The 26649-nt window shown below is 50.7% G+C and overlaps 1 protein-coding gene across 1 annotated transcript; it reads right to left on the reverse strand.

Moving 5' to 3' along the window:
• Window positions 1-26259, reverse strand: SDR42E2 (short chain dehydrogenase/reductase family 42E, member 2). The gene is made up of 12 exons (XM_030821924.1): window positions 26205-26259; window positions 25350-25534; window positions 24785-24880; window positions 22290-22347; window positions 20866-20984; window positions 19467-19542; window positions 12228-12310; window positions 8636-8773; window positions 8031-8096; window positions 5369-5462; window positions 3874-3980; window positions 1-485 (listed from the first exon to the last, which is right to left on the reverse strand). Exons 1-12 carry the CDS (start codon window positions 26257-26259, stop codon window positions 231-233), a joined length of 1332 nt encoding a protein of 443 aa, XP_030677784.1. The 3' UTR covers window positions 1-230.
• Between the last annotated feature and the right edge of the window lie 390 nt (window positions 26260-26649).

Consider the following 26649-nt stretch of genomic DNA (forward strand, 5'->3'; position numbering starts at 1 on the left):
CAAACCACAGGAAGGGCGCAAGGCAAAGTCTGGGAGTAGTCAGGGGCGTGGCCAGAGCTCGGGGGGTCGGGGCTAGGTCTGGAGGGCGGCTCAGGGGCGTGACCAGGATTTAAGGGGCGGAGCGGAGGCGTGCTCAAACCCAGAAGGCTGGGCAGGGGTTGGGGTACAAGCCCAGGGAGCCGGGCGTGGGCGAGGGTGCAGCAGGGCCGACCCTGGCGGGCGGCAGACGGTCACAGGCGCTCCACGGCGGCGTGCAGAGGCTGCAGGCCTAGGAAGTGCAGGGCCAGGGCGAGCAAGCCGAGGAACAGCAGCAGCCCGAGCAACAGCCGCAGGAGGGTCCGCGCTGTGGAGCCGCGGGGCCGCCAGGTCGTGGACTGCACGTATAGCTCCACGGCGTCGGCGAACCTAAACTTGTCCGGCGCGTAGCCGAGCTGGGCGCGGGCCTTGGCTATCTGGAAGGTGTGCGTCACGGCCACGCTGCGCACCTGCGGGGACAGGCGGGGCATCCGAGGGCGGGGCTCGTGGGAGGAGGGCATCCTCTACCTCGTTGTTTACGGAAAGGGAAAAGAGACGGCAGGGATTTCCCCTCCATTACACAGCAATTTAAAAGGACCCGAGTGCAGCGTCTTGCTCCTGCGATACCCTCATTAGAGAGGTCTTCCTTTCTTCCTTACATGTTCGTTTTTATTGGAGGGTGCCGCCTCTGCGTCGCCCCCTCCAGCCCCACTGAATTCGCACCCTGTTTAACTCTTTGGTCCCTAAGAAGCAAAGGTCTCAACCCTACACTCATCTTCCCGGCCTAGCACGGCGCTGGGACTCAGGAGGCCCTTGATACATTCTTAGGCATCCGCTAGGAGAAGGTGAACGCCTGCCAGAAACATCTGCAGGAAACGACCTCGGCTTCCTGCTCCCAACCCCAGACCAACTGTGGCCAGGCGGGCCCCAGTCACAGCCTTCATGCCCTCGGTTATTAACTAAGCTTCCCTAAGAGAGGAATTCGATTATGCAGAACTGAATGCTCTCCAGGGTCTAAGCTGTGTTTCCCCTGCTGCCAGATGGCTTGGGTCCCACTGGTTTCAAGGGTAGTAATGATAGCTATCAGTTAAGGAACACACACCCTGCACTTGGCCTGGACTAAATCCTTTCTATGCCCTACCTCATTTAATCCGCTAAGGTGGTACTAGCACTATCTGTTCTGTGCATACTTGGAAAAAGGTCAGAGAGGTTGAGTGACTTGCCTGGGGTCACACAGGGGAGCCAGGTTCTAGCCTAATTTCTTCCCTGCTGTGCTGGCACCTGGAGATGCTCTCCCACCTGACTCATTTCTTCCTCTCTTGTTCCTCAGCCGGACCCTGGGGAAGAATCCCCCAGCTGCTTGCTGGATTCTCCCATAGCACTGAAACAGCCCCTGGGGTCAAACCTGTGGTCTTGGATGCTTAATGGGGGGTGAGGAGAGAGGCCAGTATTTGTCCCTTTTTATCCCAGTCAGTAAGTGCAGGGCTTTGGGGAGCACAGGAGTTGAGTTACGCTAGATAAGCAGGGTCCCTAATACACCTAGATGTCTCTAGATGTAACCTCCTCTGGGAAGCTTTCTCTGACTGCCTCAGAGTTGGCCTAGGCGCCTCTTCTGTGTGCACTGGAGTTTCTCGCGATTTTCCCAAGAATGGCTCTAATTACAGTGTTGAGTTGCCTGGTTAGTGATCTGTCTTCCCCTTTGGACTAGGAGCTCACTGAGGGCAAGGACTATGTCTTCTTGCCTCCATTGCTCAGCACAGTGCCTGGTAACATTTATGTTAAATGTATAAAAGGCTATAAAGTCAAACTGGAGGGTTGGTTGGTGTGTCACAGATTGACCAGCAGAGGGTACCCGAGCCACAGCCAAGGAACTTCCACAGTTAAGGACACCGCCCCTGAGCTGAACAAGGAAATCCCCAAGTTAAACAAGAGGGAGAGCAGCCAAGTCCCTGCCTGACCACAATTCAGCTACACCCTGGCAGCTATTTTATGTGGATGTGATTCCTGATGCATTTTCACAAGCTAATGGTTAAGCTTGAAATCACTGAGGTCTGGGTTCAAATCCCAACTCTACCATTTAAGTGAATGATCACAGGCAGGTTATTTCACTGTGTGTCTCATTTCTTCCTCTCTAAATGGAGAGGACAATGGCGTCTACAACTCAGTTAAATGAGATAAAGCACAGTGCCTGGCATATTGTCACAACTCAAGAGATTGTCAGTATCATCTTATTCTCTCCTCCACTGATCCGGATGGCTCAAAGGAGAAGCCATAGGTGACTACTTCTTTCTGTGGCCCATTCTCCACTCTTCCCCTCTGACTCCCCTTGTTAAAGAGCACTGAACATGGAGTCTGAAGCCAATTCCAGTATGGTGTGGCCTTGGACAAACCAATAATTTTCCTAGTGCTCAATTTTTCATCATAAAATGGAGATCATGATTTTTTTTTACCTTTTTAACTTAGCAGGGCATCAGAGACAATAAAATGAGAGTGGACTGGAAGGAATTTTTTCTTTTTTTTTTTTTTTTTTTTTTTAGATGGAGTCTTGTTCTGTCACCCAGGCTGGAGTGCAATGGTGTGGTCTCAGCTCACTGCAACCTCCACCTTCCAGGTTCAAGCGACTCTCCTGCCTCAGCCTCCCGAGTAGCTGGGACTACAGGTATGTGCCACCACGCCCAGCTAATTTTTGTATTTTTAGTAGAGACAGGGTTTCACTACGTTGGCCAGGCTGGTCTCAAACTCCTGACCTCAGGTCATCCACCCCCTCAGCCTCCCAAAGTGCTGGGAAGAAGTGTCAGCCACCGTGCCCGACTGGACTGGAAGGATTTTTTCAAATAACCTCAAATACCACCGATTACTTTGCTATTTACAATCTGCGATGAAAACATCCTCTCTTTTAACTAAGCAAATATAAACCTGCATCATCATTATTATGAGAATAGTATTTTGAGGCAGGCATGGTGGCGCATGCCTGTAATCTCAGCTATTTAGAAGGCTGAGGGGGGAGAATCTCTTTTTTTTTTTTTTATTTTTTTAGGGGCAGGGTCTCCATCTGTTGCCTAGGCTGGAGTACAGTGGTGCAATCTGCAGCTTGAACTCCTGGGCTCGAGTAATCCCCCACCTGAGCTGGGACTAAAGGCATGCACCACCTTGCCTGGCTAATTTTAAAATTTTTTGTAGAGATGAGGTCTTGCTATGTTGCCCAGGCTGGTCTCAAACTCCTGGCCTCAAGTGATCCTCCTGTCTCAGCCTCCCAAAGCACTGGGATTATAGGTGCAAGCCACCACACCTGGCCAAGAGCATCTCTTGAGCTCAGGAGTTTGAAACCAGCCTGGACAACATAGTGAGACCCTGTTTCATAAAAATAATTATATTCTGTATACAGTAGGTACTTAATATATACTCATTATTCATTAAGCATGAACTATGAGTCTAGGACCACCAGGCTGGTGTGTGTGTGTGTGTGTGTGTGTGTGTGTGTGTGTGTGTGTGTTGAGAGTTGGTGGGATTGGTAGCATTCAAAGAAGTGAATGGCCTGAAACTTGCCTTTGGGAACCTCCAGTCTGGCTGGAAAGACAAGATGCTTATGAATGAAGAAACAGGGATGATGGATGGGCTTGGAGCTGTCACATTTCAGACCCAGAAAGCTCAGCCTCAGCAAAAGCCCAGAGGTTGGGGTGATCATAACAGAGCTATCACCAGCTTTGGGCCCACATGGAAAGTTCTGAGACTTCAGACAAGCATCTGTCATCATGGTGTCAAAGGGGTAAGGAGTGGCAGCAGTGGGGATGGTGGGGAGAGGTAGGAAGGGAGGGATGGGGAGCAGGGCCTAGGCTCCCATAACAGCAGCCCACTTACCTCACTCCGAGTGAGCAGCGGTGGGAGGCTGCAGATGGGTCTCAGGGCCAGATGCAGGCGCTCCATCACTGCTGCTGCAGGGAAGGAGGGGGCCAGTGACCAGGGGCCTCACATTATGCAAACTCCAGGGAGGTCCTTGGGGACAAATCAATGGGGGACACCATTTGCTTTGCTAGAGGTCACTTTGCAGAAGTCACTGGATTCCTTTAAATCAGCAGCCCGTGCTGGGGTGCCTTGTTTAGCTGTGAAATATGTCACAAGTAATTTGTTTTTAATATTAAATGACCAGGCTGGGTGCAGTGGCTCACGCTTGCAATCCCAGCACTTTGGGAGGCCGAGGCAGGCGGATTGCCTGAGATCAGGGGTTAGAGACCAGGCTGGTCAACATGGTGAAACCCCATCTCTACTAAAAATACAAAAATTAGCCAGGCGTGGTGGCACGTGCCTGTAATCCCAGTTACTGGGGAGGCTGAGGCAGGAGAATCGCTTGTACCCAGGAGGCAGAGATTGCAGTGAGCCGAGATTGCACCACTGCACTCCAGCCTGGGCAACAGAATGAGACTCTGTCAAAAAAAAAAAAAAAAAAAAAAGGCCGGGCGCGGTGGCTCACGTCTGTAATCCCAGCTCTCAGGGAGGCAAGAGGCGGGAGGATAGCTTGAGCCCAGGAGTTCGAGACCTGCTTGGGCAATATAGCAAGACGCCGTTCTCCAGAAAAAGGAAAAAAAGAATTAAAGGACTGAAGTTTTTAAATAAATCTGAACAGATTTAAAGTTATCCATATAATAATCTCTCTCTCACTTCTACTCCAGTGCTCTCTGGAGTAGGAGAGAAAGAGGTTGGAGTAACAGTTCTCAAACTGGGCTGCATGTGGGACTAATTTAAAAATAATACTGGTGAGAACCAGGTGTGGTGGCTCATGCCTGTAATCCCAGCATAAGAGACTGAGGAGGGAGGATCTCTTGAAGCCAGGAGTTCAAGACCAGCCTAGACAACAAAATGAGACACCCTCATCTCTAAAAAATTTTTAAAAATAGCCAGGCATGGAGGTGCATGCCTGTTACCTCCACTACTCTGGAGGCTGAACTGGGAGGATCGCTTCAGGCCTGGAGTTCGATACCAGCTGGGGTAACATAGCAAGACCCCATCTCTACTAAAGTATAAAAATTAGCTGGGCCTGGTGGTAGGAGCCTGTAGTCCTAGAGGCTTAAGAGGCTGAGGCAGAGAATTGCTTGAGCCCAGGAGGTTGAGTCTGCAGTGAGTTATGATCATGCCACTGCACTCTAGCCTGGGCGGCAGTGCAAGACCCTAACTCTAAAAAAAAAAAAAATACTGATGCTTCCCTTCCACTTCCTCCCTGCTAATCCCAATTTAATTGGTCAGTGGTGTGGCTGAGACATTTCTCTATTTTAAAAGCTCCCAGGTGACTGTGAAGTGCAGCCCTGGTTGAGAAGCACTGAATTACTGTTAGCCCACTGGGAACTGGGAACGCATTTACAATCCTCTCCAAGTGCCATTGGCCGTGGCTCAGGGCCAGGAGTCCCAATCACTGTGGCAATGCTGTGCATGAGAAGTTGCCCTGCATGTGTTCCCTGGTGAACAGAAATTTGCAAATCCCTGCTTTTAATGGCAAGCCACTCGATGCATTTAAAACACAAGAGATCCTGCCAAGGAGTCCCTGGAACACAGCTATTTGGGACTGGAGGGCCACCATCCCCTCAGGCTGGTCACTCCATGTCTGAAGCCTGCTCTGCCTTCCAGCTGGGAAGAGGCCATTGGATGGGTGCTGGGGACAGAGGGAAGGGCAGCAGCGAAGACGCATTGTCGGGGGTGGAGGTGGGAGCAGAGACTGACCTTCAGGGACAGGAGGAGAATCTAGGATCAAAATGGAGCCTCCGTTTGTCCTAAAGTAGCCCTAACTTCAGGGTGACCTTGGGGGACAGAACAGCCCCAGGGTTCCCTCTCCTCCTGACTGGCATGAGACCTCCCAGCAGCACCATAAAGAGCCCGCCAAGCCCAGTTGTGAATTCCGCCTCTCCCGCTTTCTCACTGTGGCACTTTGAGAAAGTCACTAACCTCTCAGAGCCTCCGGTCACCTCATCTTTACAATGGGCTCATCATAGCTGCCTTGCAGGTGGGACTAGGGTGAGGGAAGTGAGACACCTAGGGTGTGGAATTTAAGGAGGCACTTGCTTCCGGCACCAGGCAAGTACAAACTCAGGCTTGGAGCTGCTGCACGGCCTCCTTAAATTTTGTGACCACAGTGCCTCACTGTCCTCACCCTAGTCCTGGTCCTGCCTGAGTTTCTTTTTCTTTTCTTGTTTTTCTTTTGAGACAGAGTCTCACACTGTCGCCCAGCCTGGAGTGCAGTGGCGGGATCTTGGCTCACTGCAACCTGTGCCTCCTGGGTTACAGCAATTCTCCTGCCTCAGCCTCCCGAGGAGCTGGGAATACAGGTGTGTGCCACCACACCCAGCTGATTTTTGTATTTTTAGTAGAGATGGGTTTCACTGTGTTGGCCAGCCTGGTCTGGAACTGCTGACCTCAGGTGATCTGCCTGCCTCAGCCTCCCAAAGTGCTGGGATTACAGGCATAAGCCATTACACTGGCCAGGTAGCTTTTTAACTTGAGATCATTCACATAATTTAATTATCACCTACATCTGTCTATACCTAGAGACACTCCAAGGCATTTATGTAGAATCTGATTTTTCCAGAATTGACTTTTATGTTATTAAAGAGAAAAAATAAGCAACAACACAGCATGTGTGTGGAGGGTGGTAGGAGATGCAGCAGAAATGGACTGGCATGGGATAAGGTGAGCTCTTCACTGGCATAAAAACTTTCCAGGTCAGGAGAAAACCTGTGTCCTTTAGCCTGGGTTTTCTGGTCTACCCCTTCCATGCAAGCCTGGCTGCTAGGAGTCTGGGCTGCTCAGAGAGGACGTCAGAGTTCCCGGACTGCCATGTGGGGAGGCCCCAAAGCCAAACACCTCCCTTGCGCTTTTGTCTCTTCAACATGCCTCCTTCCGAGCCTCAACACGTAATGGGTGGCTCATAAGCAAAACTCCACAGGGCTAGAAGCCAACATAAATCTGGAAGCATCGAGACCAGCCTGGCCAACATGGTGAAACCCTGTCTCTACTAAAAATACAAAAATTAGCCGAGCAGGGTGGTGTGCACCTATAATCCCAGCTACTCAGGAGGCTGAGGCAGGAGAATCACTTGAACCCGGGAGGCAGAGGTTGCAGTGAGCTGAGATGGCACCACTGCACTCCAGCCTGGGTGACAGAGTGAGACTGTCTCAAAAAAAACAAAAAACAAAAAAAAAGAAATAAAACAAACGCCTGGAAGCAGGGTGGAAGGGAACTGCAGGTAACTGAGGAGCACATGGCGCCTCTCAAGGGCTCCAGCCAGTTCCAATGTTGCCAGAGCTGTTTTTATAAAAGATTGATTTTTAGAGATAGGGTCTTGTTCTGTTACCCAGGCTGGAGTGCAGTGGTGCAATCATAGCTCACTGCAGCCTTGAACTCCTGGGCTCAAGAGATCCTCCCGCCTCAGCCGCCCAAGTAGCTGGGACCACAGGTGCGCCAACATCATGCCCGCCTAATTGAATTTTTATTTTTGCAGAGACAGAGGGCCTCGCTTTGTTGCCCAGGTTGGTCTCAAACTCCTGGCCTCAAGCAATCCTCCTGTGTTAGCCTCCCAAAGTGCTGGGATTACAGATGTGAGCCACCTCACTGGGAAAAGAGTTGGTTTTTAACGTGAAATCTTCTGGCTTTTTGGAAATAGAAAAGGACAGGAAGGGCGCAGTGGCTCACGCCTGTAATCCTAGCACTCTGGGAGGCCGAGGCGGGTGGATCACTTGAGGTCAGGAGTTTGAGACCAGCCTGGCCAACATGGTGAAACCCCATCTCTACTCAAAATATAAAAAATTAGCCGGGCGTGGTGGCGTGTGCCTGTAATCCCAGCTACTCCGGAGGCTGAGGCATGAGAATTGCTTGAACCTGGGAGGTGGAGGTTGCAGTGAGCCGAGATTGTGCCACTGGACTCCAGCCTGGGTGACAAGGTGAAACTCTGTCTCAAAAAATTAATAAAAAGGAAGAGAAGGTCAGGGATCCCAGAATGATCATTCGGGGTGGGTGGGCATCTGGGCACCTACCAGCGGGGCCATCCACTCAAAGAGGTTGACGCTTTCCCCATCGTTGATGTAGTACGCCTGCCCACTCTGAAGGGGACAATGTGGGACGGGACAGTCAGCCTTCACCGCAGCAGCCTGCCCCACACTTCCAGATGGCTCCCAGCAGCCGCTCCAACCCTGAGTTCTCTGGAGCAGTCCCAATACCTGAGGACACACCTAAGCTATTCCCCGTGAATTCCAGGACGACCACACTGACTGGCTGTGTGACCTCCATGGAGTTGCTTAACCTCTCTGTACTTCAGTTTCTTCATCTGAGAAATGGGAGGATAATAATGGGATCTCCCTCTTGGACTATTGTGAAGATTAAATGCGACAATATGTGTGGAGGCTTAGCATTTGGCAACTGTTATTCTGGGATCAACAACGCCAACCTCACATGGCCATAGAGAAGAGCTAAAGATGCTCTATAAAGAACTCCGCACCCCACTTACCTGCTTCCCCCCAGTCCCACCAGCCTTCTTAAGTTGGGGGGAAATCTTGTGTGCCATCCAGAAATCCCCTAGGGATGGGGTGCTCTGCCTGCAGCCCTGTGGGGAAGGTGGTTGGGGGCGTCAGAGGGGACTCACAGCCACGTAGCCCTTGGCCGCGGTGAGGGCCTCAGACGCCAGCATGTGTGCCTGCACCAGATTGTGTACGTGGACCCAGTTCATCCGTGCCTTGCGGTCCCCAAATCGGAACATGAACAGCCTCTTCTTGATGTGGCCCTGGGGAGAGGGGTGGGTGATAAACACAGGCTTGTGTCCGGAGTGGCTTTACATTCCATCTAGATGCTGATGGCTTCCCAGGTTCTAGCTCCAGGTCAGGCCCCTCTGCTCCAGGCTCATGTATCCAGTGCTCTCTGAATATCAACAACGGGTTGTCTAACAGAAAACTCAAACTCACCAGCTCCTGGAGCAAGTATCTGATCATCTCTCCCACCCCGCTGCTCCCTCCCTTCCCAGTGGACCGGTCAGTTCACTCTACCACTCAGGTTAAAACCCTAAAGCCACCTTTGACTCCCCCTTGTCTTACACGCCATGTCCAACCCACCTGCAAATCCAATTGGCTCAACTGTTAAAATCTGTCCAGAATCTGATAGCTTCTCGCCACTCTGACAGCCACCCTCCTCTCACCTGGACACCACAGTTGCTTCCTAACTGGTCCCCCTCTGTCCACCCTCAGCCCCTGTAGTCTGTTCTCTGCCCAGCCAGGCAGATCTTTCGATTGTTTCTTTTTTTTTGAGACAGATTCTTGCTGTGTTATCCAGACTGGAGTGCAGTGGCAAGATCTTGGTCACTGCAAACTGCATCCCCTGGGTTCATGCAATTCTCCTGCCTCAGCCTCCCGAGTAGCTGGAATCACAGGCACACACCACCACGCTCGGCTAATTTTTGTATTTTAAGTAGAGACAGGGTTTCACCATGTTGGCCAGGTTGGTCTCAAACTCCTGACCTCAGGTGATCCACCCATCTTGGCCTCCCAAAGTGCTGGTATTACAGGTGTGAGCCACCGCACCGGGCCAGATCCTTTGATTCTTTTATATTCTTTTAGAGACAGAGTTGGGCTCTGTTGCCTACACTGGAGTGCAGTGGTGCAATCACTGCAGCCTCGAACTCCCAGGCTCAAGCGATCCTCCTGCCTTTGCCTCCCAAGTAGCTGGGACTATAGACGAACACCACCACACCTGGATACTTTTAAAATTTTTTTGTAGAGGGATCTCACTATGTTGCCCAGGCTGGTCTTGAACTCCTGGGCTCAGGCAATCTTCCTGCCTCGGCTTCCCAAAGTGCTGGGATTACAGACATGAGCCAGCGTGCCCAGCCAGGGATCCTTTTATTTTTAGAGATAGAGTCTCCGTGTGTCACCCAGGCTGGAGTGCAGTGGTGCAGTCATAGCTTGCAGCCTTGAAATCCTGGGCTCAAGGGATCTTCCCATCTCAGCCTCCCAAAATGCTGAGATTACAGGCATGTGCTTCTGTGCCCAGCCAGGAGGACCTTTAAAAATTCTAAGTACAACCATGTTGTTCCATGGCTCAGAACCTTCCAGGGGCATCCATCCTGCTAGGCTGGAAGCTGAAGTCCTGACAATGGCTGTCAAACCCTTCCTGATCTGGCCCTAGCTCCTCTGTGACTTCATCTCCTACCAAACCCCCTCACTCGCTCCACCACAGCTGCACCGCCCCTTTGCTCTTCCTGGACACTGCTGCAGGTTCCCATCTCAGGGCTTTGGATGAGCTGTTCCCACTGTCTGGAAGGTATTTGGAGGAAGAGCTTTTCGGACTTTGTCACCTCTGTCAAATGGATGCTCAAATGTCCCTTTCTAAATGAGTCCCTCCCTGACTACCTGACAAGCCCAATTCCCTCACCCTACTTCACTTTTTCCTTTTCTCCACAGTGCCTGGCATCTTTTTTTTTTTGAGATGAAGTTTCGCTTTTGTTGCCCAGGCTGGAGTGCAATGGCACAATCTCGGCTCCCTGCAACCTCCGCCTCCCAGGTTCGTGATTCTCCTGCCTCAGCCTCCTGAGTAGCTAGGATCACAGGTGCCCATCACCACGCCCGACTAATTTTTTTTTTTTTTTTTTTTGAGGCGGAATCTTACTCTGTCTCCCAGGCTGGAGTGCAGTAGTGTGATCTTGGCTCACTGCAGCCTCTGCCTCTGGGTTCAAACAATTCTTGTGCCTCAGCCTCCCGAGTAGCTGGGATTACAGACGCCTGCCACCACGCCTGGCTAATTTTTGTATTTTTAGTAGAGACGGGATTTCACCATGATAGCCAGGCTGGTCTCGATCTCCTGACCTCAGTTAATCCATCCCTGTCGGCCTCCCAAAGTGCTGGGATTATAGGCGTGAGCCACTGCACTTGGCCTGAACATACCTTATAATTTAACATGTTCATTGTTTATTATCTGTCTCTTTATGTGAGAAGATAAACCCCACAAGGACAGGAATCATCTGTTTTGTTCACTGATCTGTCCTCAGTGCAGGGCACATACTAGGAGTTCGTAAGCATTCGTTGAATGAATGAATAAATGAATGGGGAGAGAGTCACTGGGTTGACCACATTCCTTAAGAACCCAGTTAACTCAAAAGAAAAAAAAAATGATTGCTGGGTCCAGTGGTTCACGCCTGTCATCCCAGCAACTTGGGAGGCTGAGGCAGGAGGATTGGTTGAGGCCATGAATTTGAGACCAGCTTGGGCAACATAATGAGACCCTATCTCTACAAAAAATAAAAATAGTCAATCAGGCCTGGTTGTGCACACTTATAGTCACACCTACTCAGAAGGCAGGAGGATCACTTCAGTCCAGGAGGTGGAGGCTGCAGTGAGCCATGATGGCACCATTGCACTCTTGCCTGGGTGATACAGTGAGACCCTGACTGTAAACAAAAAGACATATAGCTAAGCAGAGGAATGTTTTGAAACTGCAGACTGGAACTTCTCCCCACCAATAATTCTGGCTCCTCATGATCCCGCACTCCCAGATCAGATCCAGCCACAGGGACCTCTTGCTGCTTCCTAAAACAGTCATGATCTTTCTCACTTCCAGATTTGTGCCCAAGCTGTCCCCTCTGTTTGGCCTGTCTTCTCTCTACCACTTCATGTCCTTGGTTAATTCCTTTTTCTTTTTTCAAACAACACAGACATCACTTCCTCCAGGGAGCCCTCCTGAGTTTCCCCTGCCAGGCTCATCTTTTTGTGCTCCTCTCTCCACAGCCCTCCACACATTGAAGCTGTGACTGTGGTGTCTGTCTCCCTGAGAAATTTGAGGACAGGGCCTATAGCCCCTTGTAGCTATATTTCTGGCACCCGACCCTTTAGAGGCTTTCTGTATGAAGACACTTGTGCTCCCAGCATGGAATAAACCATCCAGGCTTCAGGGAGCTCACGTGGGAGTGAGGGCAATAGGCTCTCTTCTGCCTTTTTGGGGTCACAATTCTATGGCTCCTCTATCCGTGCCTTGCCTTGGCTGGTACACTCTGAGAGCTCTGTTCCTGCCAGGAGCTCCAAGGGGCCTGTGGACCAGTGGGGGCAGGGACATCTTGTAGAACTGAGGGTTCCAGGCTCAGGACACTTAGCCTCGAGACTGATGCAGGGACCATGGGCTGGGAGGGCCCGACCAGTGTGCACCTCGGCCAGGATCCTTCTCTGACTTGGGTCCTGAAGGCGGGGATGACGTACCGCCACACGGGGCAGGTGCCTCTGCTCTTCAGGGCCGTAGATCCCTGGAGGCCGGAGCACACACGTCCGAAGAGTGCCTCCTCCTAGCACACAGGGAAGCGTGGTCAGGGGTCGGGGAGGAGCAGCCCACAGGGAGAGGGAGAGAGAGGCCACCTCCATCTGCTGGTGCTTACCTGGACAGGCTAGAGGGGAAGACCGGCCCAGGGGCTTCCTCGTTTAATTTATTATTCTCTTAGTCAGTCAGTCAGTCATTCAACAGACACTATTCAGAGTCTCACTCCCACCTCCAATCCCCCTGCCCCCCACCCTGGATGGATCCTGTGAAGAATGTAAGGATGACCAATAAATTGTCCCTGCCCTCCCAGTGCTCACAGTGCAGTCACAGAGGTAAGAGCCGGATGCAAACATCTGCACAGCCGGTCTGTTTACCAAGCACTCGGCAGAGTGATTTTCTCTGATGCCCCTTGAGAGTACTACTGTGCCCAGTTTACAGATGCACATAGATGCACACGCCCTCATGCCCATAGCTCTTGGTCTCTCTTTTTCCTTTTTCTTCTTCTTCTTTTTTTTTTTTTTTTTGAGATGGAATCTTGCTCTGCTGCACAGGCTGCAGTGCAGTGGCGCAGTCTTGGCTCACTGCAACCTCCGTCTCCCGGGTTCAAGCAATTTTCCTGCCTTAGCCTCCCAAGTAGCTGGGATTACAGGCGCCCACAACCATGCCCAGCTAATTTTTGTATTTTTTAGTAGAGACGGGGTTTCACCATGTTGGCGAGGCTGATCTTGAACTCCTGACCTCAGATGATCCACCCGCCTCGGCCTCCTGAAGTGCTAGTATTACAGGCATGAGCCATGGTGCCCAGCCTTGTTCTCTCCTTTTTCTAATCATCAGTTGGATAAGGACCAGGAGAGGTCCTTATGTATAGATAAGGACTATATCATAGATATCTAAGAGACAAGGACTCTCAGAGAGGTCCTTCTATGTTCCTGGTGCTCTGATATGCCAAGGTTGGAGATGTTACAGTCCCTGCCTATGGATAAAAGAACCACAGCTCAGAGAAGGGATGTGATTTGCTTCCAGTCACACAGATCAGCGCAGTGGAGCTGAGATGGGGACCTGAGGTCCACACCGTTTCCACTAATACCTCCGCTTCTCAGCGGTAAGGCAAACAGTGAACCCTGTCTTTTAGCCAACTCAGCCTTGGTTTCTTCACATGGAAATGGGTGCTTTGGAAGTGGCAGCAGCTGCTACACTTTCCAATCAATGGAGAAAGGAAAGAGCCGGGGTCTGTACCCCTTTCACTGCTCTATCTCAGCGGAGCTCCCCAGACCCTGACAGAGTTCAGTCTAGGGCTTCCCAAATTCTCCACTGGAGGGACCCAAATGGCAGAAGCAGGTGAACGTGTCTCTCCTGGGGCAGTCTGGGGGTACAGTCTGAAGGGCTGCCACAGACATGTGTCAGTCTTGTCTTAAGAACACCCACTACTAGCTGGGAGCAGTGGCTCACGCCTGTAATCCCAGCACTTTGGGAGGCCAAGGCAGGAGGATTGCTTGAGCCCAGAAGTTCGAGACCAGCCTGGGCAACACAGTGAGACTAAGTGTCTACTATTTATTAAAAATAATAATAATAAAATAAAATAACACCTACAAAGTATTCAGTTTATCCTCATAATTCATGTTAAAGATTTAAAAAAATTTTATTTTTATTGCCATATAATAATTGTACATATTTGTGGGGTAAGGTGTGATGTTTTGGCTCTGAAGTTTAGAGCGTAAGGGATACCTAAGGTTTTTACTTACATGAATACAGTGTGTAATGATCAAATCAGGGTAATGAGCTTATTTATTAATATCACCTTAAATGTTTATCATTTCTTTGTCTTGGGAACATTCACATCTACTGCCTGGGCAATAAAGTGAGACCCCACCTCTGACAAAGAAAAAAAAAAATTAGCCAGGCACCATGGTGTGCACCTACAGTCCCAACGTTCTTGGAGGCTGGGGTGGGGGAATCACTTGAATCCAAGAGTTTGAGGCTGCAGTGGGCCATGATAGCACCACTGCACTTCAGCCTGGGCGACAGAGTGAGACCCTGTCCCAAAGAAAAAAAAATCCACTCTTTTAGCTTTTGAAAGTACACAATAAATAGTTGCTAATTATAGTCACTATATAGTGCTATAGAACACTATAACTATTTTTAAAAAAGATTTTTAGAAAATATTTAAAATGACTTTTTTTTTTTTTTTTTTTAAAAAAAGTCTTGCTCTGTCGCACAGGCTGGAGTGCAATGGCACAATCTTGGCTCACTGCAACCTCCATCTCTCCGGTTCAAGCGATTCATCTGCCTCAGCCTCCCGAGTAGCTGGGATTACAGGCACCCGCCACCACGCCCCACTAATTTTTGTATTTTTAGTAGAGGAGGAGTTTCACTATGTTGGACAGGCTGGTCTTGAATGCCTGACCTCAGGTGATCCACCCACCTCAGCCTCCCAAAGTGCTGGGATTACAGGTGTGAGCCACTGCGTCCAGCCTAAAATGACTTATTTAATTAATTATTTTTAGAGACAGGGTCTCACTCTGTCACCCAGGCTGAAATGCAGTGGTGCGTCATGACTCACTGCATCCTCAACCTCCCAGGCTCAAGCAATCATCCTACCTTAGTCTCCCAAGTGGTTGGGACTACAGGCTCATGCCACCACACTCGGCTGTCTTTTTTTTTTTTTAATTTTTAATAGAGATAAGGTCTCCCTATGTTGCCCAGGCTGGTCTTGAACTCCTGAGCTCAAGCAATCCTCCCACCTCAGCCTCCCAAAGTACTGGGATTACAGGTGAGCCACCGTGCCCCACCTTAATTTTATAAATTAATTAACTCCCAGCGCCAGCTTCTCAACTAAAACGGAGCCTCTTGGTGAGAGGTTTCACTTTCCCTCCCAAGGCTCAGGTTCCCGAAGGAGCTGAACCTCGGTATAGAATCCCAGGGTGGGTCATCCTCCATGACTGCTTTCCTATGGGGAACCCCTCCCCTCTGCATGAGGTCTTGGGGGACCATCAGTTTAGAAGGTGGCCATGGAATGTTCTCACCCATGATGTCAAGAGGGAGACTCTTGACATCATCGACACCAGGACCTAAAATCCTAGGAGTGGAATCACCCGGAGGAGACTGGTCATCAGTTCCTGCCACCCAGGTCCCTGAAGCTGCCTTAACACTGTCCTTTCGAAGCCTTGGTGGTCGTGTTTCTAGAAGTCTATTTTCCAGAAGCTAGCCCACATCCTTCCCAGATAAGTTCCCTTTCCCCCCATAAATGAGCCAGGACCAGTGTCTCTGGGTCATAACCAAATGCCCTGACTGCTACATCCTCTGAGCCCCTCACTTTACCTTGAGGCCCAGTGCAGTGGGTTAAGTGGTAGCCCCCAAAAGATATGTCCATGCCCCAGAATCTGTGATGTCACCTTAGTTGGAAAAAGGGTCATTGCTGATGTCATTGAGGATCTCGAGATGCGATCTTCCTGAGATATCCAGGGAGGCCCTCTATCCAATGTCAAGCGTCGTTAAAAGACTCACAGAGAAGAGACAGATGGAAAAGAGGAGAAGGTGATGTGAAGGCGGAGGCAGGGGCTGGAGCGATGCAGCCACAAACCAAGGAATGCCCAGGGCCACCAGAAACGGGACGAAACGAGGAATGAGTGCAGGCTGGGCACGGTGGCTGAAGCCTGTAATCCCAGCACTTTGGGAGGCCAAGGTGGGCGGATCACCTGAGGTCAGGAGTTCAAGACCAGCGTGGCCAATGGTGAAACCCCATCTCTACTAAAAATATAAAAATTAGCCGGGCATGGTGGTGCATGCGTGTAATCCCAACTACGCAGGAAGTTGAGGCAGGAGAATTGTTTGAACCCAGGAGGTGGAGGTTGCAGTGAGCCAAGATCATGCCTCTGCACTCCAGCCTGGGCGACAGAGTGAGACTCTGCCTCAAAGGAAAAAAAAAAAAAAGGGAGGAGTGCAGCCTCCTTGAGCCTCCAGGAGTACAGCCCAGCTGACACCTTGATTTCAGACTCTGGCCTCCAGGATGGTGAGAGAAGAAATGATTGTCTTTTGTTCATTTGTTTTTGAGAGAGGGTCACAGCTCACTGCCATCTTGACCTCCCTGGGCTCAGGTGATCATCCCACCTCTGCCTCCCGAGTAGCTGGGAGTACAGGTGTGCACCACCACACCAGGTCATTTTTGTATTTTTTTTGTAGAGATGGAGTTTTGCCACGTTGCCTGGGCTGGTCTTGAACTCCTGAGCTCAAGCAACCCTCCCATCTTGGTCTCACAAAGTGCTGGGATTACAGGTATCAGCCACCATGCCCAGCCCATTTCTATTGTTTTAAGCCATCGAATTTGGGTGGCATCATTTGTCACAGCAGCCACAGGATACTAACACACCCAGAGACAGAAGACGGGAGGACATAACTGCATTAACACTGAGCTACAATCTGCACGCCTCGGGATTCTGCTCCCGGGACTACAGACCTCTGCCCTGAGTCAGAACAGTCTCAGGAACCTGCTTGGATAGTAGGGAGTGGAAATGACCCCAGGTGACTGCAGCGGGACTCCTGGAAGGCAGGTATTGGGTGAGCTTTCCTGTAAACAGCTTGCAGCTAATTTTAAACTCTGGGTCACCTGGGCATAGTGGGGGAGGTCGGGTTGCAGCTGACTTTGGCAGGCGGGGCATTGAACAGCTACTTCACGGACGGCCAGGGTATCCATGACTCTCCTGACCACGGAAAGCTGCAGATGCTCATATAAATAATTCTTGGCTGGAGGATTAGGTGTCTAGAGTACAGGCTACTGGGCTGGCCGGCAGAGGCCCCAGGTAGAGAAAATATTATTCAACTACACAAGGTTGAAACTCCTGGGAGAACAGCTGGATATTTCTACTGGGATCAGGGGTCCAGGCCTAACTGGCCCAGGGTGATGGGGAGTGGGGTGGGGGGTAGGGGGTGGGGAAGATTTTAGGGAAAAGAGTCGATGCTCAGGGACCTGCTCAGCTGGGGCTGCAGCGCTGCACAGTGATTAGGCCCCAGGCTCTGGTGTTAAACTCTCCTGGGGTTCAAATCCCACCTTCTACCACCTAACAGCAGGATGATCTTGAGTGAGGTCAGTTCATCTGTCTGTTTTCTCACCTGTACATTGAGGATTATTATTATTATTATTTTTGAGATGGAGTCTCACTCTGTCGCCTAGGCTGGAGTGCAGTGGCACGATCTCAGCTCACTGCAACCTCTGCCCCCTGGGTTCAAGGGATTCTCCTGCTTCAGCCTCCTGAGTAGCTGGGATTACAGGGACTCACCACCATGCCCAGCTAATTTTTTTGTATTTTTAGTAGAGACGGGGTTTCACCATATTGGCTAGGCTGGTCTTGAACTCCTGACCTTGTGATCCGCCCGCCTCAGCCTCCCAAAGTGCTGGGATTACAGGTGTAAGCCACCGCACCCAGTGAGGATTATAATTTTTAAGCCCCCGACTCTCCAAATCCACTTGGCTCTCAAGTTTAGATAGTTTTGATAGTGAAGGGAAACCAAGTTATCTGATTCTTTTTACTTTCTGAATTTTAGAAAGCTATATATATATGTATGTGTATATATATGTGTATGTATACATATATATGTATGTGTGTATATATGTATATGTATATATATATATACACACACACACACACACACATATATATATATTTTTTTGTACAGACACGGTTTTGCCATGTTCTCCAGGCTGGTCTCGAACTCCTAAACTCAAGCCATCCACCCACCTCTGCCTCCCAAAGTGCTGAGATTACAGGCGTGAGCCACTGCACTGGCCCAAGTAGTGATAATTTGGATAGCACAAAATTTATTTGAATAAATTTGGCTCTGAAGCTTAGAAAGCAAGGGATATCTATGGTTTTTACCTAAAAGGGGTGTTGTGAAGGGTTAATCAGACCTTTGCATATAAAGTTAGCAACCTGTGGGAGGAGAGTCCATAAAAAAAATGAGATAAAATTAAAGTAAAGGGAAAAGTAGAATAAAGAATGGGGCCTGGTGTGGTGGCTCACAGACTCCCATGCCTATAATCCCAGCACTTTGGGAGGCCGAGGCAGGTGGATCATTTGAGGTCAGCAGTTCTAGACCAGCCTGACCAACATGGTGAAACCCCATCTCTACTAAAAATACAAAAATTAGCCGGGTGTGGTGGCATGCACCTGTAGTCCCAGCTACTCGGGAGGCTGAGGCAGGAGAATCGCTTGAACCCGGGAGGCAGAGGTTGCAGTGAGCTAAGATCACACCATTGCACTGCAGCCTGGGTGACAGAGCAAGACTCCTTCTCAAAGAAAAGAAAATAAGAGATTAATAATTGTATTTTAAAGAAAAAAATAGCATGCAAAATAGGGCCTGGCATGTAGTGTGCATTCGAGAAATATGGACTATTTGCATTCTATTTTTACTCGTCTATAACCGGAAGAGGCAATATAAAAAGGCAGCCAAGGCCAGGCCTGGTGGCTCATGCCTGTAATCCCAGCATTTGGGAGTCTGAGGCAGGAAGATCACTTGAGGCCAGGAGTTTGAGACCAGCGTGGATGACATAGTGAGACCCCATCTCTACAAAAAAATTTAAAATAAGCCTGGTATGGTGGCACACACCTGCAGTTTCAGCCACTTGGGAGGCTGAGGCAGGAGGATTACTTAAGCCCAGGAGTTTGAGGCTGCAGTAAGCTATGATTGTGCCATTCCACTCCAGCCTGGGCAACAGAGCAAGACCCTATCTCTAAAACAAATAAATAACTAAGACAGCCAAGGTAGATTCTTCTGGGAAGTTACTGAAGCTCGAGCTTTTGGGCCTCTCCCTTGCAAGGCCCTTCCAGAGTGTTCTATCTCATTCCACACTCATAATTTGGTACTCTTGTCTAAAGAGGGCCCCTAGAGCTGGATACACTCCTGCGCAGGAGAAAAGAGAGCCAGACTTGGGTTTGCTGAAGTCTCTTCCTCACCTGGCTGTGAGCTATGTAAGGGCAGATACTAGGCCTGACTTCTTCTGGGCTGTATCCCTGGTGGGGTACAGCCACACAGCAGGTGCTCAGAATGTGCTGAATGATGAATGGGCAAGGCCCCATCCTTTGGAAGGAAGGTGGGCCTCAGACACATGTTAGCATGAATCACACATGTATTTTGGAGGAGGCAGCAGTGGGCAGGTGCATTTGGTATAAGCAGAGCCCCATGATACTCACCTGGGAGAGGCGTCCCATTGGCCATGAGGGTCAATTGGTCGGCGATGGCTTTGGTTCGGGAGTAGTGGTCTATGTGCTGCCAGAGGCCGGGAAAAACAGAACCACCAGAGAGAGTCAGCAATGCTGCTGGAAATGCCTACCCAGCCTGGCCCAGCCCCAGGGCTGCACCTTCCCTGGGGACTCCCACTGGGATATGGCCAGGCCCTGAGCCCCATGGCCTTTCCTCTCCTCCTGGGCGGGAGAATAGTGCATCTCCTTCCAGAGCCACAGGAGCAGAGGAGCACTGGGTTCGGAGCAGTAACAATGACCAGGGGCAGCCCGACTCAGGGAGGCTCCTGCCAGCCCCAGACACCTGTCCTTGCAAGGCTGATGCTGGACACATGCTGGATGAATTACCTACACGTGGCTCTTTTGTGTTCACATGGCATTTCACATTGGTTATCTTATTTCCTGCTCTGCACAACCCCATGGCAATAGTGTTACCATGCTGGGTTGAAGAAACAGAGGCTTGCCCGGGTGCAGTGGCTCATGCCTGTAATTCCAGCACTTTGACAGGCCCAGGAGGGAGGATCGATTGAGCCCAGGAGTTCGAGACCAGCCTGGGCAACACAATGAAACCTGTATCCACTAAAAATACAAAAATTAGCTGGACGTGGTGGTGCGTGCCTGTAGTCCCAGCTACTGGGGAGGCTGAGGCAGGAGAATCACTTGAACCTGGGAGGCGGAGGTTGCAGTGAGCTGAGATCGTGCCACTGCACTCCAGTCTGAGTGACAGAGCAAAGCAAGACCTTGTCTCAAAACAAAACAAAACAAACAGACAACATGCCTGTAATCCCAGCACTTTGGGAGGCTGAGGCTGGCAGATCATGAGTTCAAGAGATGGAGACCATCCTGGCCAACATGGTGAAACCCTGTCTCTACTAAAAATACAAAAATTGGTTGGTTGTGGTGGCATGCACCTGTAATCCCAGCTACTTGGGAGGCTGAGGCAGGAGAATCTATTGAACCCAGGAGGTGGAGGTTGCAGTGAGCCAAAATCACGCCACTGCACTCCAGCCTGGTGACAGAGTGAGACTCTGTCTCAAAAAAAGAAAAGAAAAGAAAAGAAAAGAAAAAAAAAACAGAGGCTCGAAGGGCTTAAGTGATTTGCTCAGGGTCAGGGTCACATGGGTAGAATGTGGCCAGGTTGAGGCTAAGGCCAGACCTATCTGATTTCAGTGCCCCTGCAGGTGTGACCAACTTAAACAGGAGCGTGCTGATGCCACCCAGTTTTGGGGGCCCCTTCCTGCTAGGACGCATCCTGAGTTGTGAAACCAACCCTGCTTCCACCCATCCCTACCCTCTGAGCTGTGGGTCCCAGGCCCGCGGGCCCCGCCCACCTCTCCCGGAAGACAGGTACCTCGTCCAGTGGGAAATACGGCACGGAGTCCTCATCGCCCTGCTCTATGGGCTTCCCACCAAATGCAACGTTGACGGTGCTGGTATAGATGAGCCTTGGAACCCGCCGGCGAACACAGACTGCAGCAGCAGGTGCGCATAGCAACAAATACACACACACACGCAAAGACACAGACACACACACGGGACACAAGTGAGCATAGAGTCGGCTGAGGAGGTGTCATGCAGATCTCTACCAAGTTTTCAACACACAACTTGGACCCCCGGGACCCTCCCCAGAATCTACAGCTGTTCAGGAAGGAAGAGTCTCCTGCCCTTAACTTAGGGTGCAGGTCAAGTTCCTTCTCTGTGGGCCCCTGGGAGCCAGGCCTGCTCCTTATTCTTTCTCATTGTGGCTTGGACCCCTGGGCTACCTTGCCAGAGACAAGTCAGAAGAAGGTCTCACTGGATGGAGACTTAGAAAAAGACACTCTAGAATCAGAGATATACGGGATAAGGCAGGACATGCCCAGGCAGCCCACACATGGGTCTTCGATTTTGGTGCTTTAGCAACTTTTTATTTATTTATTTATTGAGACGGAGTTTCACTCTTGTTGCCCAGGCTGGAGTGCAATGGCGTGATCTCGGCTCACCGCAACTTCCCCCTCCCAGGTTCAAGTGATTCTCCTGCCTCAGCCTCCCGATTAGCTGAGATTACAGGCATGCGCCACCACGCCCCGCTAATTTTGTATTTTTAGTAGAGATGGGGTCTCTTCATGTTGGTCAGGCTAGTCCCGAACTCCCGACCTCAGGTGATCCACCTGCCTCAGCCTCCCAAAGTGCTGGGATTACAGGCGTGAGCCACCTCGCCTGGCCTTATTTATTTATTTTTAAATTTTATTTATTTATTTATTTTGAGATGGAGTTTTGCTCTTGTTACCCAGGCTGTAGAGCAGTGGCGCGATCTCGGCTCACTGAAACCTCTGCCTCTCAGATTCAAGCGATTCTCCTGCCTCAGCCTCCCAGGTAGGTGAGACTGCAGGCACCCGCCACCACGCCTGGCTAATTTTTTGTATTTTTTGTAGAAGTGGGGTTTCACCATTTTGGCCAGGCTGGTCTCGAACTCTTGACCTCAGGTGATCCACCCCTGTCGGTGTCCCAAAGTGCTGGGATTACAGGCGTGAGCCACCACGCCTAGCCAGCTTTGGCAACTTTTCTTTTTCTAGCCCCTAAGCCCTGAGAGGTAACTCTGGTCCTCATGTTCCCAGACATGCTAAGGCCACACTGACACACCCATGCAGGGCCCTGGGGAGGTCTGCAGTGCTCGAAGGATGCGCTGCCCACAGGCCCTCCCTTTGACCCTACACCCTAGGAGCCAGGCCTGCAGCAGGAGAAGGGAGAGAGGGGGAGATGCACAGCAGGTCATACCCGGATCTGAGCACCTACCATCAATCACTAGTTTGGTGCCTCCGACATTTATAGACTCAATCTGCTCTTTCTGCAGCTAAAAGACAACACAGGTGAGAAAGTCATGGTGCTACCCATGCCTTCTTGCTGAGGCTGGAAGGCTGAGCTTGGGGTCAGGTGGGACGGGGCAGCAGGATGTTTAGCTCAGAGGCAGGGATCCCGAAGGCCCACCCAGAGTGTGGATGCCTGGCTCTGCCACCATCTTCCTGGGTGGCCAGGAGAGGTTCTGCCCACACGTCTGGCCCTCAGCAACCTCATTTGTAAAGTGAGGGCCAACCTCCTCCCCTGGCTGGTGGGCGGGACTCAATAAGACACTTGAGAGGACCTGGTACAGTGCCTGGCACAGAAGACAGGCTCAGAACCTGTTGGGTCATTTTCCTGCTCTCAAAGCCTCAGTTTCCCTATCTGTAAGGTGGACATGGTAATATGGGCTGGGCCCTCATGAGGGAGCTAGGATGTGAAAAACTAAAACTAGGCTGCTATGAGGGCTCCTGTGGGCCAGGGATAGGGCGAGAGCTTCCTGATCCACGATCTCATTTAATTCTCATCACACCAGGAGATGAGCTCCATGCTTATTTTTAAGCTATATTTATTATTATTATTATTTTGAGACCGAGTTTAGCTCTTGTTGCCCAGGGTGGAGTGCAGTGGTGCAATCTTGGCTCACTGCAACCTCTGCCTCCCGGGTTCGAATGATTCTCCTGCCTCAGCCTCCCAAGAAGCTGGGATTACAGGCATGCACCACCATGCCTGGCTAATATTTTTGTATTTAGTAGAGATGGGGTTTCATCATGTTGGTCAGGATGGTCTTGAACACCTGGTGATCCATCTGCCTTGGCCTCTCAAAGTGTTGGGATTACAGGCATGAGCCACTGTGTCCAGCCTATGTTTATTCTTTAAAAAATTTTTGGTCAGGCGTGGTCTCTCATGCCTGTAATCCCAGCACTTTGGGAGGCCAAGGCGGGTGGATCACTTGAGGTCAGGAGTTTGAGACCAGCCTGAGCAACATGGCAAAACCCCATCTCTACTAAAAATACAAAAATTAGCCACATGTGGTGGCGTGCAACTGTAATCTCAGCTACTCAGGAGGCTGAGGCAGCAGAATTGCTTGAACCTGAGAGGTGGAGGCTGCAGTGAGCTGAGATCACACCACTGCACTCCAGCCTAGGTGACAGAGTGAAACTCTGTCTCAAAAATAAATAAATAAATAAAAATAATAAAATTTATTTTTATTATTTTTAAATAGAGATAGGGGGTCTCACTATGTTGCCCAGGCTGGTCTCAAACTCCTGGGCTCAAGCAATCCTCCCACCTTAGCCTCCCAAAGTGCTGGGATTACAGGTGTGAGCCACCGCACCTGACTCTATATTTGTTCTTGTTGTGGCTGTTTTTGTTTCATAGACAACATGATCAAGGTTAGAAAGAATTCAAACAGTAAAATGAGTGTATGGTGAAAAAGAAGGTTCCCTCCCACTCCTGATTCCAAATCTTCCTTTTCCCTCCCCAGAGGCAGCCACTGTTAAATTTCCGGTGTTTCCCAAGATAATCTATTCTTATTAATATCAGCATATAAGTATGTGTGACTATAGAAATAAACAGTTTCTTTAGCTTTTTTTTTGGAAACAAACAGGAGAATGCCAAACACTGCTTTGCATCTTGGAAACTGTTTTTTTAACCTGCACACTTTGAGTTACCTCTTTCTTTTGAATGGCTGCATAGAATTTGACTGTAAAACACAATTTATTTAAATAGTCCTCAACTGATAGGTTATTTCTGGTGTTTTGTTATTAAAAACAATGCTGCCAATATACAAATGAGTGTAATTTCTGAGGCAACGGGTATACATATGTTTTGGTGGATACTATTACATTGCTCTCTGAAGAGGTTGTGATACTACCAATAGTAATATCCTCACTTTCCAGATGATGAAAGAGGATCAGAGAGGTTAAATAAACTTGCCCTAGATAACACAGTTATAAAACGGCAGAAATGGGGCCGGGTGCGATGGCTTATGCCTGTAATCCTAGCACTTTGGGAGGCCAAGGCGGGCGGATCACCTGAGGTCAGGAGTTTGAGACCAGCCTGGCCAACATGGTGAAACCCTGTTTCTACTAAAAATACAAAAATTACCTGGGCGTGTTGGTGGCACCTGTAATCCCAGCTACTCGGGAGGCTGAGGCAGGAGAACCACTTGAACCTGGGAGATGGAAGTTGCAGTGAGCTGATATTGCGCCACTGCACTCCAGCCTGGGCAACAGAGTGAGACTCAGTCTCAAAAAAAAAAACAAAAACAAAAAACAAACCAAAATGGCAGAACTGGTATTTGGTGTCATGGATGCAGGATGCAAGGTGGGAGTAGCCTAAGTCCTTCCTACAGTAGGTGAAGCATGATAGGGAATGCATGGGCGTGAGGGCAGAGCCAGGACTGGAACCCCACTCTGTCTAACTCCAGGTGTTGTGTGAGAGGAGCCCACCTTCTCAGCCCCGGACATTCCATAGGAAGCCACGTGGAAGACACAGTCCACCCCTTCGAAGGCACGGTACAGGGCTTCTTCATCTCGGACGTCAGCCTGCAGCAGAGGAAAAAGAGATGAGGGCAGGGGGTTCAAGTCCAAGGCAAGAGATAACACCTCTGCACCTTGCCTAGTCTCAGAGCTGGCCACCTGACCCAGCCCAGGCCAAGCCTCTGTAGCATCAGGAAAGGCTGGTGGGGCAGGATTCACTAAATGATTCTACAGGGCACCGTGAGCAACATCCCGTGCTCATTCATCATGCTGTCTAGGTCACAGGGGCTGTGCTAGGTTTATGTGCACTGTCTCATCAACTCCCAATGAGACCCTATGAAGTAGGTGTTAGTTACTGTTGTCCCCTTTCTGTGACCATAGCTACCCAGCTGGTAGCACCAGAGCCAGAGCTATAGCTCAAACAGTCTGGCTTCAGGGTCTGTGCCCCTAAACTCCACACCATAGGTTTCACATCAAACACTGTCCCCTGACCATCACCACTGCCCCAGTCTATTAAGACCCTTGTCCCTTGTACCTGGATGAACTTGGTTTCCGGGGACAGTTCCCATTGTGGTCTGCGGCGGTCAAGCAGAATGACGGAAGTGCCGGTCTTGGCCAGGTGGGATCCCAGGCTGAAGCCCAGGTAGCCTCCTCCTCCAGTCACCAGAACCTTCTGCCTGGCAGCCTTTGTGGGTTTGGCTTGAGTCTTCTGCTGTGGCGCTGGTGTCGGGGTTGTTGTTGACACACTGGGTTTGGGCCCAGTCCCAGACCCCTGTCTGAGCCCAGGCCCTAGCTCTGGCTCAGGTGTAGACCCAGCTCCTGGCCCAGGTACGGACCCAGCTCCTGGCCCAGGTACGGACCCAGCTCCTGGCCCAGGTCCGACCCAGCTCCTGGCCCAGGTCCGACCCAGCTCCTGGCCCAGGTACGGACCCAGCTCCTGGCCCAGGTCCCGACCCAGCTCCTGGCCCAGGTCCCGACCCAGCTCCTGGCCCAGGTCCCGACCCAGCTCCTGGCCCAGGTACGGACCCAGCTCCTGGCCCAGGTACGGACCCAGCTCCTGGCCCAGGTACGGACCCAGCTCCTGGCCCAGGTACGGACCCAGCTCCTGGCCCAGGTACCGACCCAGCTCCTGGCCCAGGTCCCGACCCAGCTCCTGGCCCAGGTACGGACCCAGCTCCTGGCCCAGGCCCTAGACCTGGTCCAGTCCCTGAAACAGCACCAGGCCTCGGAACAGCACCAGAACCCGCCTGAGGTCCTGGAATAGCTTTGGGCCCCAGTCCAGGCCCTGGAATGGCACCAGGCTTTGGTGCAGGCCTTGACTCAGACCCTGAGCCAGACCTTGGACCTGAGACCTCTCCACAGGCCTGGCAGACAGGGCAGCTCTTCTCACCCTGGCCTACAGCTTTGCAGGCATCTGGGGAGGAGCCTGGGGGGTTGGACTTCATCCTCTACTGAGCCATGCAGACCCAGAAACCGACCACCTGTGGGAAAAAAATAGAAGAAAGAATGCTCTAGAATCGCTTCAAGTCACATAAATTATTAGACCTCTAGGACTGAGGGGAACTCCAGGTGGAAATTAGAAACTCTCTGAGTTCCCAGGGAACCTGCCCCTTTCAGAATCTCAAGAATCTCCAGTGTGGGCCCGGCACGGTGGCTCACGTCTGTAATCCCAGCAGTTTGGGAGGCTGAGGCGGGCAGATCACTTGAGGCCAGGAGTTGGAGACCAGCATGGCCAACGTGGTGAAACCCTGTCTCTACTGAAAATACAAAAATTAGCCGGGTGTGGTGGGGCACACCTGTAATCCCAGCTACTCAGGAGACTGAAGCACAAGAAT

The sequence above is a fragment of the Nomascus leucogenys genome, chromosome 2, assembly GCF_006542625.1.
Source record: "Nomascus leucogenys isolate Asia chromosome 2, Asia_NLE_v1, whole genome shotgun sequence".
Classification (NCBI taxonomy): domain Eukaryota; kingdom Metazoa; phylum Chordata; class Mammalia; order Primates; family Hylobatidae; genus Nomascus; species Nomascus leucogenys.

Excerpts from the sequence above, each read along its gene's own strand:
- SDR42E2 (XM_030821924.1), bottom strand. The coding sequence starts at position 26,259 with ATGAAGTCCAACCCCCCAGGCTCCTCCCCAGATGCCTGCAAAGCTGTA. Across the intron at positions 22,348-24,784 it reads GAATGTCCGGGGCTGAGAAG|CTGCAGAAAGAGCAGATTGA; the intron begins GTGGGCTCCTCT and ends GTTGTCTTTTAG. Across the intron at positions 19,543-20,865 it reads CGTATTTCCCACTGGACGAG|CACATAGACCACTACTCCCG; the intron begins GTACCTGTCTTC and ends GGCCTCTGGCAG.